General features: G+C 38.8%; 1 protein-coding gene across 2 annotated transcripts in view; it reads right to left on the reverse strand.

The window, feature by feature from the left end:
• The window catches only part of Chst9 (carbohydrate sulfotransferase 9), a 212,564-nt gene extending 196,734 nt beyond the window's left edge, over positions 1-15,830 (reverse strand). For both annotated transcript variants that reach the window (XM_051202134.1, XM_051202133.1), the window contains exon 1: positions 15,622-15,830. In XM_051202134.1, coding sequence (XP_051058091.1) covers positions 15,622-15,721 — 100 coding nt within the window. In that variant the 5' untranslated portion in view covers positions 15,722-15,830. The remainder of the gene's footprint in view (positions 1-15,621) is intronic.
• Positions 15,831-16,035: the final 205 nt, after the last annotated feature.

Here is a 16,035-nt window from a genome sequence, read left to right on the forward strand (position 1 = left end):
AGCTAAAAATTTGAGGGCTGTTTCATCGTGGCAGTGTATTTCTGGCAGCATGAAAACAAGCAGCCTGGCTGTTTTATGGATTTGTCTCTCTCCTGAGCAAACTTAAAAGAAGGCTTGGGAAAACCTACATTGGTTTATGGAGTGTATAAAAGCTGGCTTCTACTGTTATTTTTATCTTGCTACTAGGTATTCTTTTAGTTTATATATTTGAACAGAGATTTCAAACTGGGAGTTTTTATTAGTGATATTGAGTGTGTCTCTTATCTAACATGCAGTACGTCATATATAAACTAATGGGAGTATTTTATTCTAAAAAATCATTTCTCTTTTTAATTATATTTCATAGCTTAAGAAATATAAAATTGTGTGAATATGATCTATATGATTTAAAAATTCATCATAAATGGATTATAGATTTAACTTGGAAGCTGTTCACTGGACTGTGAAATGTGTATTTACATCTGTTGTTTTTCCTTCAGAAGCAATTATTCACCTCAGTTTTGTAATGAGTACTTAACGAGCATTCTAGCATTATTCACTAGTCATTGCAATATATTTAGTAAGGACACCTTGATGCTTTTCCACAAGTCCTGGACTCAAGATACAACCATAGCACAGAATAAAACCTGAAACATTTTTTATGTCAATTTCTGGTCCTCTTAACTTTCTGAAAAATTAATGAGGAAAACTCTCCCTCCTTCGAGGGAGGGAGAGTTAGTCCTTTGCTAAATATGTAGCCAGAAACCACCTCCATAACAATTAAATGCCATCTGAACAGAAGAAACTGGCATTTGCACAGAATATATTTTGTTATTTTCATGAGATCCGGGCAAACAAATGGGAGCTTTTTGAGAGCATAGTGGGCAATGTCACCAATGTCAGCTCTACCTCAACATTCTTCTATACCAGATTTTAAAAGTCACATACATTGTAAGCAACAGTTTTGCACTGTATGCCACATAGAAAGGCTACCCAAGTGAGTTAAACATTTTTGAAAATGAATATTTCAATGAGAAAATAAGAGAGGTGAGAGTTGTAAGTAAGAAAATAAATATTAAATAGCTAAGAAAGTGGAAAAAATTTTCCACTACAAGAAGCCAGACTATAACATAATATTACAACTGAACACAAGGCTGATGACCTCTTTCTCAATAGATAAGTGCTTGCCTTGCAAACATGAGAACATAGGTTTAATTCTGAGCGCTCACGTGAAGAGCTGGGCAAGCTGGCAATGAGAATGGATCACCATGCTGTTGAAATCTCAGAGGTGGAGACAGGTAGATCCCTCGGGCTTGCTGGTCAACCAATTTAGCCAAATTGGCAAGCCCCAAGCCAGTAAGAGATCATGACTAAAAAAGAAAAAAAAGACAGATGGCGCCTGGTGAATGATACTGTAGAGGCTGACTTCTGACTTCTGGCCTGCAAGTACAGTTGCAGAGGTATGTAATCACACACACATGAACATGCACAAGGATAAACACACTCTACACCCCAACACCAGTTCTCACAAGGCTGCTTTGGCAGATTACCATAGACACTGAAATACAGGGATGTCATTTTAAGGGTTATGACATTTTGCCGTAATGTCACATCCTGAGCACAGTAATCAGAATGACTACAAGTGTTGAATAAGTGTTGAATAAGCCTTTGCCTACTTCTGGAATCCTTCCTCATTTTTTCTTCCTTCATCAAACTTATTTTTCCTTCTGCATGGTGTGTATGTGTGTGTGTGTGTGTGTGTGTGTGTGTGTGTGTGTGTATGCATGTATATGTGTGTGTATATCTGTGTGTTTGTGTGTGTTTTCATGTGTACGTGTGTTTGTATGTTTGTATGTGTGTGTATGTATGCATGTGTGTATGCATGTATGTGTGTATGTATGTATGAGAGTGTGTGTGTGTTTGCATGCACACACACACCAGAAGTTGATGTGGGATAGCTTCCTTGATCTCTCTTCACTTTGTTTCCTGAGGAAGGGTCTCCTGCTGGAGCTGGCTCCAGCCAGACCAGACAACCAGCTTACCCAGGGACCCCTTTTTTCCTTGTTCTGGGATTATAGGGTAGGGAGTGACATTGCTACAACAGGATGAGTCATCCTAATTTTTAAGTGATTGATGGGAATCCAACCTCAGATCACCTCTTTACAGTAGTCTTGGAGTCTATCAGGGTTCTGTCGAGGCCCATTAAGGGAAGCTATTTCTTACTGGTGAAAGAATGGAATATGCCTCTGGTCCTGGGTATAAATGTGGCATCCCACTGCCTCTTTAATTAAAAGCTAGTCCAGCTAGGCCTGTCAATTACCTGGCCAATAGACCATACCCCAGGAAGGCCGATTCAGTGTAAGCCATGCTAAAACGAAGAGACGAACAAATTACCCATTTCAAGGGATAACTTACTTTTCCTACCCAGAACCCCTACCCTTGGTACAGTTTGCACATTGTAATTGTCAAGTCCCTGTATGTGAATGAGCAGGGCCTTCCATTTCCTGCTGCTGAGTAAAACTATTCTTCCTCTCCAACACTGACGAGAGTCTTCATCAGTGGTTCTCAACCTTCATAATGATGCAAACTTTTCATAAAATTCCTCATGTTGTGGTGACCCCAAACATAAAACTATTTTTTTGCCAGTTCATAACAGTAATTTTGCTACTGTTATGAATTACAGTGTAAATATTTGTGTTTTCCAATGGTTTTAGGTAATCCCTGTGAAAGGGTCATTTGACCCCCAAGAGTCACAACCCACAGGTTGAGAACTCCTGGCCTCCATGTTTTCTCAGACAGTCTGGGCTTTTTCACCCATTTTCTCTGAAGCTACCTGCCCTCCACCACTTTCTGTCACGTGGGTGGTTTTCCTCCTCCTTCCCCCCTCCTCCTTCTCTTCCTCCTCCTCTAGCTGCCCTAGATTTACAACATGCCTGCCTTGGAATTTTTCTTCTAAACACGAATGAGCATCCTCTGAGTCCATTCTAAAATTGTTATTAATGAAAATAATAACTTTGAGTAAGACCCCAGTTTACCTGCTCACATGTGGCAACCCACATGTGGCTCCCCAGATTTCCAGTGACAATGAGTACATGGAAAGTGCTTTACTCACTGAGCTATCTTCCAAGCCACTGAACTGAACTTTAAAAAGAGGCACCTTCTGCGATCCCTTTGGGAAGCTGCTGCAAAGGAAGGGACATGTAGGGAAGCAAATGTTTACAACCAAGTCTGCCTCGCTCAATAAGACATGTAGCTAAAAGGTTAAATGCTGGGCAGGAGACTGGTGATCCCCTGGGTCAGCAAAGAAAAATTTACTTCTCTATATAAAGTGTAATAAAACTTTCAGCGCTCTGTGACTGGGGACAAATAGAGGACAGAAATCATATTGAAAACTAAGATACTTCTGTTATCTAAACATGATTCATGTGTTCTTTTCAAGCTTTACTATTCTTTAATCTATGATGCACTGGGTGGCATGCGATTTCCCACAAAACATCTTGGTTGCCAGACCACAGAAAGGTATGTCTGGAGCTGTTTTCAATGACTTCAGTTGCTTAGTACTGAAGTTGCTTTTTCTTTTTTCTTATTTAAGAAACTTAAACTTAAATATATTTTGATCATATTCTCCCCCTCCCCAAGTCCTTCCAGATCCTTGTTCCTGTCTCTACCCACCAAACTTTAAGTTCCTTCTCAAAAAACAAACAAATAAAAACCTAATATAACAACAAAATGCCCCCCAAAACAAGAAAAAATAAAGTAACAGTATGAAATTAAACCCAAGCAAAACACCAAACTGCAACAAAAAAAGCACACATGAAAAACCTGTGTAGTCCATGATATATTGGTCAAATATTCCTGAATATGAGGCCTGTTTTGGAGCGGTTGATATACCTAGTGTCACTCCATTGGAAAAAAAAAAAAAACACCTAACTTTCCTTTTCCCAGAAGGCATGCATGACATCCAATCCTTTTATTAAAAATATGACAGAATAAGATATGATAAGATAAAACAAACACTGTCACATAAAATTGGCCAAGACAAACTAATGGGAGGAAAAGGCCCAAGAGAAGCCATAAGAGTTAGAGACCCCTTGCTCACAGCCAGGAATACCATGAAAATACTAAACTGGAAGCTATAATTCGTATGCAGAAGGCCTGGTGCAGACCTGAGCAGCCCTGTGTGTGCTGCTTCAGTCTGTGTGAGTTCATATGAGCTTGGATCAAGTCAATTTAGAGGGCCTTGTTTTCTTGGGCCTCCTTCCCCTCTGGATCTTAAACTCTTTCTGCCTCCTCTTTCATGGGGTTCCCTGAACTCTGATAGGAGGGATTTTATGGAAATACCCAATTTAGGATTAATTGTTCCAGGGTTTTTCATTTTATGTGTAATGTCTGGATGTAGGTCTGTAGATTTGTTTTCATCTGCTACAAGAGGAGACTTTTCTAATGATGGTTGAACATGGCACTGATCTATGAATATAACAGAACGTCATTAGGAGCCATTTTACCACTAGTTTTTTTTTCTTGCTTTAGATAAGTACAGAAAGCCAATAAAATAGAAACTTCCTAAAATATATACATATATGAAGGTGATCTAAATGAAATCAGCAAGTAATTGGGGAGACAGAATCCCAAAGGTCTGTCTCTTCTCCCAAAAGGAAGCTTCCAGTACTAGGATGGGGTTACATGTAATTGAATTTTCTTTTAAAGTCAGGGCTGGCATCACAGTAAGTTTTTCTCTCAGTGGATACATTGTCAGATAGAGAATGGAAACTGTTATTATCCACAATGATGTATCTCTCTACTAGGCTGCCTATCCAGGTTTGTAACTAAATATATTCCACACACTATGGGAAATAAACAATAATTGTCCAGGGTCCTCTTGGAAATGAAAGGGAAATCAAGCAGGAGTGGAAGGAAGGGGGAGAGAGGGAGAGGGCAGTGATTGTGTTCTGATGCAGGTTTGTTACTCAGACTCTGCAAAGTTAAACCTTTCAGTTGCTTCTCTGTAAAAAGAAGCTTCTGGGACCAGATGATGCTCTGGTATTTGAAAGAGGATTTAGTTTTTATTAGGAAAATTAGAGTTTGGACTAGGTGGTATTACAGACTGAATCAATACTCACTAACAGAACTTGACCTGCACATTGCCATGAATAATTTAGTGAGTGAGGTCTCTGCACTCATACTCATGGTCCAAACTAGTGACTTGCTAATTATTTCAATTGATTTTCAATGAAATGTGAACAAGTTTGTTGACATACCAATAAACATAGACAGACTGTGCAGTCTCTGTGTCTCATACCTACATCTTACTGCTGTGTTTCTGAATGGCAATAAGTGCACTGAAATAAACATCTCTGTGTATGTTTTACCCGAATTACCATTGAACATATGCAGTGTCTTACAGAATCCTCATTTGGATTGGAGCGAACAGAGGAAAAGATAATTATGTGACATAAGGAATTGTGAAGCTGATAGAATTGTGGAGAATTATGTAGCTTGTTCATGTGTAGAAACTCTCAGTGTCATAAACAGATTATAGCAGTTAAGTGAATGATCTGTAATTATACAAAAATATAAATAAATCCACCATACCTACTGCTAAATAATAAAAAAAACAAGTTATAAAAGCATTTTTACCTTGCCTATGAAGCTATGGGTGTGAAAAATGATACACCCTTGAATTAACAAATGTAGGGACATACCCAAGTATACGGGAGAAAACATCCTATTTAGGATGCTGACATTTCAATGTCAAAAAAGAAGGTGTGGAGATGGGCAATAAGAACCAATGGACTCTAGGGGAATTAGTCAGTTGCTTGAGGTCATAAAATGCTAGAACAGGTTAGAAATCCAGGGCTCTGGCTTCTGAGATGTCATTTGTTAAAATCTTTTAGGTATACAATGAAGTTTTCTGAATTCACCAGCATAGAAGACTCTAAAAGAGCAACTTGGGTGATTCATTAGTGTTGTGTTGTTTTGTTGGAGACTGACTCACTCTGTAGCTTATTGTGTTCTGGGACTCTCTATGTAACCAGTTTGGTTTTGAGCTCAAGGCCATCCCTTGCTTCACCTTTTCCAAATGCCCAGATAACAGATGTTAGCCACCCACACCTCATTAGGGTATTAGGGTTTTCACTTTTCTTTCCGATATCAATAAGTCACCTTTGTTAAAAACAAAATTTAAAAAAAAAATGGAAAAATGAAACTTTCAAGGTTATATCTTCTAAATTTTGTTTTCATTTACCTCAGATTCTTAGATTATTTTACTCTTTGATTTTTATAATTTTACTTTTCTTAATGAAAATGTAATAACCATGCACATTTTGGTGTACAGTAAAGTGTTTAGCGTGTGTGTGCGCGCGCACACACACACACACACACACACACACACACACACAAAATCAGTATTTCTGTCAAATAATGTCTTTGCATACCCATGCTCTAAGATTTTTCTCTTCTAGATCTTTTAAAAATTTATTTTAATGTCCCATGGGAAATTTCTCTCCTTTTCACGGTAGAGAAGAATTCCTTGTGCATGTATTACACACTTTTTTTTCTTTTTTTCTTTTTTTGGATGACACATTTCTGATCCCAAAGGAAACATTTTAGATACTCCTGGGAAATTTGATGGTCCACCACACGCCACACATTTTCATTTCTGAAAATTCCAGAGGTTAGCACCAGCATCACATGTGCCCCCCACCCCTGCCTTAGCTTGTGGAGGAGCCCTTACTGGGCATGGATTAACTCGTCCAGCCTATGTTCACTGTGTATCTACATAAGTACCAAGTGACCAGCCAGAAAACTCCCATATTGTGTTGAACAGGCAGTACCTTGCAATCTGTGGTATAAGGAGAATTAAAAGTAATTTTTGGAGATGCTTCAGTGTTTGTTTTTTTGTTTTACTCTACCATCCAGGATGACTAAAGTTATTTGCATCTATGTCGAGGGCCCTTGGAAATCAGTGATTGCTCTCTAGGAATGATGGCTGCTTACTGAGCATGAGAAAAGTGTTTAAAAGCACAGGGACGCTTTAGGACCTCAGTAGACATTGACTCAAGACACAAGTATTTGCTGGGGTTTTCTCTTTAACTGTTCTTCTCTTACTACCTGCCCCAAGTCCAGTATCTTCCACCACTCTGGTCTCTAGGATAGAAAATAGTTACACAATTTCTGATTTTACAGTCACATAATCTAGACACCGAGACCTACAACCCAGGTTTTAAAGTCAAATGCCCAAGCAAGAAAATCATTCATTTGTCATGCTTGGACTGTCCTCTAATACCCTGGACTGTGCTCATCCAGTGGTCAATGGTCCATGGGGAACAATGTTAGATGCCAGGCCAAAGGACCACATGATGGGTTACTTTGCAATATGGTAGTTCTTGGTACTTCTCAGAGACGAGGAGAAACCTTAAAAGGAAAGGGAGCCATAGGGCCAGGCTGCCATAGAAAGGTAGGGGCTGAGCTGAATGAAGCAAGGCCATCACATTCCCAACACACAGGGGCAACAAATGAATTTATTGCATCACTAAATTCTTCTTCTTTTGTAGATTATTGAATCTATTTTAATTAAAAAACCAATTATTAATATTAAATATTTTACATTGGTATGGTTTTGGTATATTGATACTAATTAAAAGTTGGGTTTGTTAACGTTATGTACATTTCTTATTTATTTATTTATTTAATTATGTTTCTTATTTTACATATCGATCTTAGTTCCCTCACTAAATTCTTAAGGATCTTTTTTAAAAGGTAAGAGCAGTGTTTATACCAAGATAAAATAGTTTTTTTCTTTTTTGCCAGATTCAGACAAAATTAGAACCTAAACATAATTAAGGTGGAGGGCATAAACCTGCCTGTCTCAGAAAAGTAATGTCTGAGTAACCTGCCAAATATCCCATAAGAAATCTCTCATGATCTACATGTACCCCTATGCCTTGTTACACACTTCTGTAACAAACTTTATCTCTGATTTTTTTTAAGACTACAGTAATCCCAATGGGATGCTCAGGATGAGACACTTGCACAGCAGCACTCCTCCACCCATTAGCAGGAGCCCACTCTGCCAATCATCTCCAAGGCTAACGGACTTTGTATCTAAGCAGCTTACACGTTTCCCCTTTTCATCAGTAAAAGCTCCATGTTGCCTCTGCCTCCTTGAATAGCACTTCTGCCCTGGTATCACACTCTGAATCTTGTAGTCTTGTTTGTTTCTGGAGATGCTGTTACTCATTGGCAAGCCCCTATGTATTTGGTTTAATCAAGCATTTTCCCCCTTATGACACCTGGCTGTTGAACATTAGTCAGTCTCAAAGGACTTGAAATGACTTAATGGTGAGGATTGTGTCACGTCTGGCAAATGAAACAAAAGGAGGGAGTCAGTCACATAGGAGACTCAGGCACTTGCAGAAGAGAGATAGGACACAGCAACAAGGCCATCAAATTATCCAGGGCTAGGAGATTGAGAATTAATATTAAATTTGGAAGATGAAATGGGCACATGGCAAAGTGAGGGATGTCCACATTTACACCTAAAGGCAAGGGAAGGCTACAAATGGATCAATCACCAAGTACAAGGCCTCCTCCTTTGAAATGTGTGTTATCACAACAAGAAGATCATATTTAAGTATGAAAAAGATGATTAGCCGCTGATCTAATCACCATGAACTAAATTTCAACACAAAACAGGCTTGGGAGAGGAAATATTTAGGATCTGTGGGGACACTTAAGCTGTACCCTACAGGATAAGGGAAAACTCAGCTATGCAAACAGCCAAGGAAATGTCCAGATTAAGGTGGTAATCATGGCAGTGTCCAGATGAAGGCTGCAGGGCAAACCATCCATTTGATTTTAAAAAGTTTGTCACACTGAGCAAAATTATGTTCTGGCAAACAAAGAAAAAGGCATGCAATCTCACAGCATCACCACCAGGGTGCTCTTTCATCAGAGAGACTTGAGTGAAAAGAATGTTATGAATTCAGTCTAGAAGTAATACTTTGGAGGCTAAAACTAAAAGAAAGAAGTTGGAAGACAAAGCAGACTCTTCAGAGCTCACACGAAGCACCAAGACTGAGTGGAAACCCAAACTGGCTTCAGAGAGAAAACAGGTGTCTGTCCTCTGCCTCAAGCATCGCAAGGTTATATTTTTGTTGTCATACTTAAACATATAGGATTAATATGCAACTACGTCTGTTGAATTTTGGGAAAGATGTCTCTATCTTGCTTTGGATATCTTGATGCAGAATGCAGGACTTGATTAGGACTTGACATACAGAAAATTTCATCACTGTTTATAAGGAACATGGACAACATGTATTTGGGAGCAGAGTTCTACAGAACCAGACAGCGAAAAACGTTGTTTTCTTTTGAAATAGGCTTTCACTATGTAATTCAGAGTAGTCTCAAACTCATCATGTAGGTAAGGCCAATATTGAACTTATGATCCTACAACCTGAGCCTGAGCTTGGAGTGCTGGGATTAGTAGTCCTGTAGCCCCATATCTGAAAGTAATATTAAGTTTTGATAAAGTGAGACTATAACTATTTGCTTCCTGTTAATGCCATAGTTTTTGTTAACCTGATACAAACCTAGGCATACTTGGGAAGACGGACTCTTTCATCTGAATAACTGTCTCTACCATATTGTCTGGGATGGTATTGTATTTTCCCAGTTGAAATTTGATGGGAGAAGACTCTCCATGATGGACTTTAACCTATAAGCCTAATAAACCCTTTCCTCCCCCTTTGTCTCAACAGAAAGCAATTAGTTTGTTAGTTTACCTCTTCCATATGTAATGCTGCTGGGGTCCTCGTACATATTTAACATATGCTATCTAAATCCATCCCAGGCAAGAATTTAACTATATGAATGTTTTGTAGATATTAATGATAACATATAGTAAAATAATTGACCTTAGGTGCTAATAATGCTTACTCCTAAACTCAGTACAGTCAATACTTATTTGGTGCAAATAAAGAAAACCTTGGTAGAAGGCTGAGAAATTATGTGTATTTAAAGATATAAAATCAGAGTTAGTGTGTTTACAATAGACATATAAAATGTCATCAGTAAGAAGCCAAAATGATTAGTCTTGAATAAAAATGCTTAAAGGCTATTTTCAAAGGTTTCCATAATTGATGTCTTAAGGAATTTCTTCAATTTGAAAAGGTTGAAACTGAACTTCATAGTGGAATATTTAAAAAAAAAACCTATCCGATGAGATTCAACTTGGGTTTACCTGTTTTGAATTTAAAGTATATGTGGTACCAGTTCAGTACTTGATAGTGAATCTTATACATGTGTGTCTCAGGCAAGTTTCACAATTGTACTGTAAAAAGAACATAGACGTATGTTATGACTTCTAAGAGTGACCTGGATCATATCTTTCATGAAGTGGTTTAAAACTCTGAGGCTTCATTCTCTCTGGAAAAGATCAGACTGCCTTATTTAAGGGTTTAAAGCTCAGGAAGAGTGAGGCAGCACAGGTCAGGGTGCAAGTCCTGCTAATTAATCCAGGGAACCTGCAAAGGATGCTGTATTAAACCAATGGATGCCTCTGGAATGTGGAACTTGGTTCCTAGGAATACTGAAACAAGTCTAAGGGAGCATTTGGCTAGGGTGTTAGAAAACCAACATAAATGATGTTGGTTTGCGTCCATGGCAGTGCAGTAGAGCGTCTGTCACACAGTAGGCTCTGTGCTATTGAGAGCATGTGATGCAGTAAACTGGTCAGGGCAATTGATCTGCAGAGTGGTCAGAGAAAATGAAATTACAGCTGAGCTGAAGGTACAGCACTAGGCAGATGGGTGGTCACAGGTCTGGGTTCTGAAGCCATGAGCATGGAGTCAGCAAGGGGATTGGTCTGGTAGATTTACCAAGCTCACGGATTCCACAGAGTAAGTAGGAAGTTCAAGTTGAGGGAGCTAGAAGTAGTGAGGATTTTTGTCCTGATGAAGAACCTTTAGATTCTTTCTCTTTGTCTCAACTTATCATTTTGTGTTGTAATGGCAGCTGTTTTGCTTTTTGTCACAGTAGATTGTCCTTGTGTACCGATGCATTGGCTGGGCACAGGACTCTTTTTTCCCTAGACCATCTGTGGTGCTAGTATCCTCAATAAAGGGATACTTTTTTCTCAATCCCTGTAATACCCTGCATTCACCACATTGTTTGGCTTCTGCAGTTGTGAAGTCCTCAGGACACACTGTGGAGCGAATGCCTGCCTGACCTCTGGGGTGTCTCGTTGAGAAAGGAGATGTGGCCTATGGCCAGGCAATGGTCCTCCCTGCAACCATCCTGTCACTCCCCAACATCCACATGAGCAACCATCCTGGGCTGACCTGATATTGAACAGATCCTTCCAAGCATTCTAGCCAGAACTAGAACTAAGGATTTCATTTCTACTTTTTGATTATTTCTTAATCACTTAAGGTACAAGGATGGGCAGCATCCAGCCTCCTGAGCTGTAACTGAGTCTTACTTACACAGCTCAGAATAGGCAAGTCTGTGGATGCTGCCTCATCCTGCAAAGATAACAGGCTGTAGCCATGAACTTCTACTTGCCAGGCTCCATGCTGAGAAACTTACAAACACTGGTCTCTCTAAGCTTCACTGAAGCTCTGGTGTCTCATCTTTCTATAAAGGCATCTTACCCTGTGGTCCCATATTTTCTTAATTAATTCCTTCCAGTATTCTTCTGAACAGCATAGACTAAGATTTTACCCACTTTATTACTAACTGCATGGAAAATATTTTCCCTATATTATAGATGACAAAACTGAGTCTCAGAAGGGCTAAAGAATGTGCTCAGGTCACAGAACTAAAGAGAAGGGCAGAGATCCTCAAATGTATGCTCTTAACTGCAAAAACAAAACAAAACAAAAAAACAAAAACAAAAACAAACAAATAAAAACCCAAAAACCAAAAAAAAATCCAAAAAAGAAAAACAAAACAAAAAACCACAAATAATATTAAAAATAAAACACATAATAGCATCAACAAAGCATACAAATGGATGTATTTAATTAGATGTTAAAATGGGGCCATGGAAGTGGCTGAGTGGATAAAACGCTTGCTGCATAAGCAAGAAGATGAAGTTCAAATGCCCAGAACCAAGTGGCTCAGTTGTAACTCCAGCCTTTGGAAGGTGTCATGGGGATGCTTTCAGCAAGCTGGCTAGCTTGACTGGCCAAAGCAGGAGCTCCAGGGTCAGGAAGAACCCTGCCAGTGACAGAGGAAGGCATGAGTGTTCCATATCTGGCCTTCACACACCAAGAACATGAACCCACACACATATTTGCACACACATGCATGTGAACATGCATTCACACACACACGCACACACACACACACACACACACACCACACATACACACAAATTAAATGTTCAAAGAAAGTAAACATGGGTATTATAAGGCAGTCTATCATATGATGTTTCCATTTTTCTGTCATCCATTTTCTCCTTCATTTTCAAAAGACTGTTTTTTTATCATCCTCTAGCAGTAATGTCAGAGATGTAGAAGAAGGTTTAGTTTGGGATTCTGCAGTGTTTTTACTAACTTATAAAAAAGTCCAGGAAAATCAAGGGAGCATGGATATCAGTCTATACCTCCATTTCAAAGGCCTCAAACAAGAGTGTGGTGAGAAGCTGTGTTGCCTGATAAAACTGAAGTGAACGTGAGGCCCAAACATCTGCATTCCTGAACGCTGGTTTCACCTGTGGGAGCTTCAGGAGCTGGAGGCAGCTCCTCGTGTGTGTGTGTGTGTGTGTGTGTGTGTGTGTGTGTGTGTGTGTGTATTTGTGTGAGAGAGAGAGAGGTGAGAGAAAAGTGTGTGTGTGAGAGAGTGTATGTGAGACAGTGTCTGTGTGTGTAAATGAGAGAGAAGTGTGTGTATGGGGAGATGTGTGTGTGTGTGTGTGTGAAGTGCATGTGTGAGAGAGAAGTGTGTGTATGAGGAATATGTGTGTGTATATGGGTGTAAGAGACAGTGTGGGTGTGAGACTGTGTATGTGTGTGTGTGTGAGAGAGAGAGAGAAAAAGAGAAGTGTGTGAGGGGAGAGAGTTGTGTGTGTGTGTGTAAAAGAGAGAGAGGTGTGTGTGAGAGAGAAAGTGTGTATGTGTGTGTGAGGTAGAGGTGTGTGTGAGAGAGAGATAAGTATATGTGTGTTTGTGAAAGAGAGTTTTAAAGTGTCCAACAGACAGATTTTTTTTTCAAGTTTTATCTTACCATCAAAGCACGTATCCCAATATTTTAGGTTTAAAATGGGATTGTCGTTTAAATGCCTGATGTTTCCGGTGTTATTTAAAATGGACAAGAAATAGGTAGGTACCTCCATATGTGGAGAGCTACAGACTATGTGGGGACTGTAGCAGCATGAGGCCACCTCCCTACACAGGTCTTCATAAGGACTTTGGCTTGTAGCAGAGTTCAGGAATGTTTGCTTTCTGTGTTGCTTCATTTAATAGTATGAAGCATTTTAAAGCATTTACTGATGTTGCTGCATTTCTTACACGTGCATGTAATTACGTTTTTAGGAATTCTAAGAGATATCAAGACACTTTATGAACTTATTACTTCATAGTGATAGACAACTTCCCTCACATTGTCTGGTAACTGAGGTAACAGGAATCTACCCTTTCACAAGAGTATATTGGTGTGGTCCTCATAATGACAACAATATGGGTTAAAGTCTGGGCTTTTCCTCTGTCCAAATGCTCTGAAACAAGAGCCTTTGGATATATGGTTCACTTGCCAGAGTCTCGGTTTCAGTTGACAATCACCCATCTACTCAGATATTATGAGGATTGGAGAAAGTATTTTTTGTTTTGTTTTTAACATATCATATTAGCTCTCAGCTAAATAAGAACTATGGACATTAGAGAGATGTATTTAGTTTTAAAAAGTTAATTAGAGAGAGAGGGAGAAAGAGAGAGAGTATAGATAAATGTTCCAATATCTGTATGTGGAGGTCAGAAAACAATATTGTTGAGTTGGTTCTCACTTTCCAGCTTTACCTGGGTTCTGGGCATTGAACAGAGGTTGCCTGGCTTATACAGCAAGAAACTTCACCAACTGAGCCATCTTGTTGGCTCTGAGGTACATTTTGTTCGTAGGTTATTGTCACATGATTTGACCATTTCTTAGTACATCTTGCTTCTTACTGACAGACTTAACAGTCTTTATATATGAACATATCATCCTTTATGTGCTGGAGACTGGCAAAACTCTCCAAAAGTTTTAGGCATTCATGTTGTTTGAATAGTTAAGAATGAGATCTTTTCAAGTTCACCTCCTTTGGTGCATTCCAGTCTACAGGGTTCCAATCTAGTCCTTCATTTAATATTCACCTTTGAGACCTCACCATGTAAGAACACTGACATTAGGAGTTAATTTTTCAGGGAGATTAACCTACACATTTTATTACATGAGGCTTCATTCAAAGATTATTTATGCAAAATTATTAAACAATATAGTATCTCACAGTCATGGTTTGTACAAATCAGGGAATTAACAATACATGTTGGGAATGTGTCGTAGACTGTAGAAAACAATTATAAACAATCTCCTTAACATAGACCACTTCACAGACTAAACAGATCCAAACTGTTAGCAAAGTTAAACCAAGGAAAGTATTTAAAAATGGAAATAACCTTTAAACTCATCACACTGGCAACTTTACACTGATGCTCAATGTTGTTTAGCAGATACTTCAAGGGCTTTTTATACAGAGTTCCTTTAAGTAGGTCACAACTGGGAACAATTAGGAAATCATTCTGTTTCTATTTTATTTCTCCTTAACAGTCTTATATTCCAAAGTCCATTTCTTCCACAGAGTAAATTCCATTAACAGCCAAATGTACACATTTCTGAGTTGTTCTCTGATATTTACCTTAATAATATAATTTTAATTATAAATAAAACTCATTTAAGCAGTCACTGATAGCCTTCTAGGTACAGGCATTTTAAACCAAACGAAGAATATACAAGATAAACCTAGTAGTGGTCAGTAAAACATGGTCTATCGGACCAAATCTGGCCTATCATCTCTTTTGGTAAAGTTTTATTGAAACACGGGTTCATCAATTTGTTTACTTAGTATCAGTGTTCTCTTTTATCACATAAATCAGTTTGAGCAGTTATGACAGAAATATTGTGACCTGTCAAGTCAAAAATGTCTTGCCACTACTTTAGAAGTTGCTTCAACCTCCACTTAACACCAAAAGTTTGAAGAATTTTCATGTTGATGTTGAAGATCGACATTAAAATTAGGAATTAAAAGAGATTCCCACATATTTTGCTCCAATTTAAGGTTGGTACAGATTAGTGGGAAGATCAGAGAGGGGGTAAGTCCTATACTTTTATAGGCTGTTTGCAAATAAAAAAGACATTGATGTTATGCTAAAGGAACCAGGATGCCCCCCCTTAGATATGACACAAACTACAGAGTAAGCACAAAGCAAAGGGCCACTGGTGTGAACAATATTTAAAACATTTTACTCCTTTAAGATTTGTGCTTGTGAGTTGTGGATGTTGGAAGATTCCTTACTTATCATATCTCTGTCTCCACCACAATTTATTTAATAACGAGCTGGCATTGTGGTTATTACTTAAAAGGAGAATATAGGGTCTGCATGTTACCTGTGTGCTGTTCTTCAATCCAGACTTGCAAATACATGAAGAGTAGAAGCCCTGCTGTCCCGAACAGCAGGACAGAAAGGAAGACTTGTTTGGGGTTCATGACCACTTCAGAAGGCTGTGTTTCTTTTCATGTCCAAATCCAAAGACAGCATGTTTTATTGCTCCATGGAGTTTGAATCTTTTCTTGATCTCTCAAGGCCCATTCAAAGTAACCTAGAATTTCAAACAATCCATATTATACGCGTCTGGATTTGTGTTCAAACATGGCAAAAACAAAAGTAAGCACATGAACAGCACTGAAGTCTCAGATATGTGGTGACTCACTGAAAGAGGAACCCTGTAGTAAATATTCCAGGGGCAACTTGGTATCTTATCTATGGGATACTGTGCACTCTTATCCTGCCCACAATAAAG

Source organism: Phodopus roborovskii, unplaced genomic scaffold (genome assembly GCF_943737965.1).
Source record: "Phodopus roborovskii unplaced genomic scaffold, PHOROB, whole genome shotgun sequence".
NCBI lineage: Eukaryota > Metazoa > Chordata > Mammalia > Rodentia > Cricetidae > Phodopus > Phodopus roborovskii.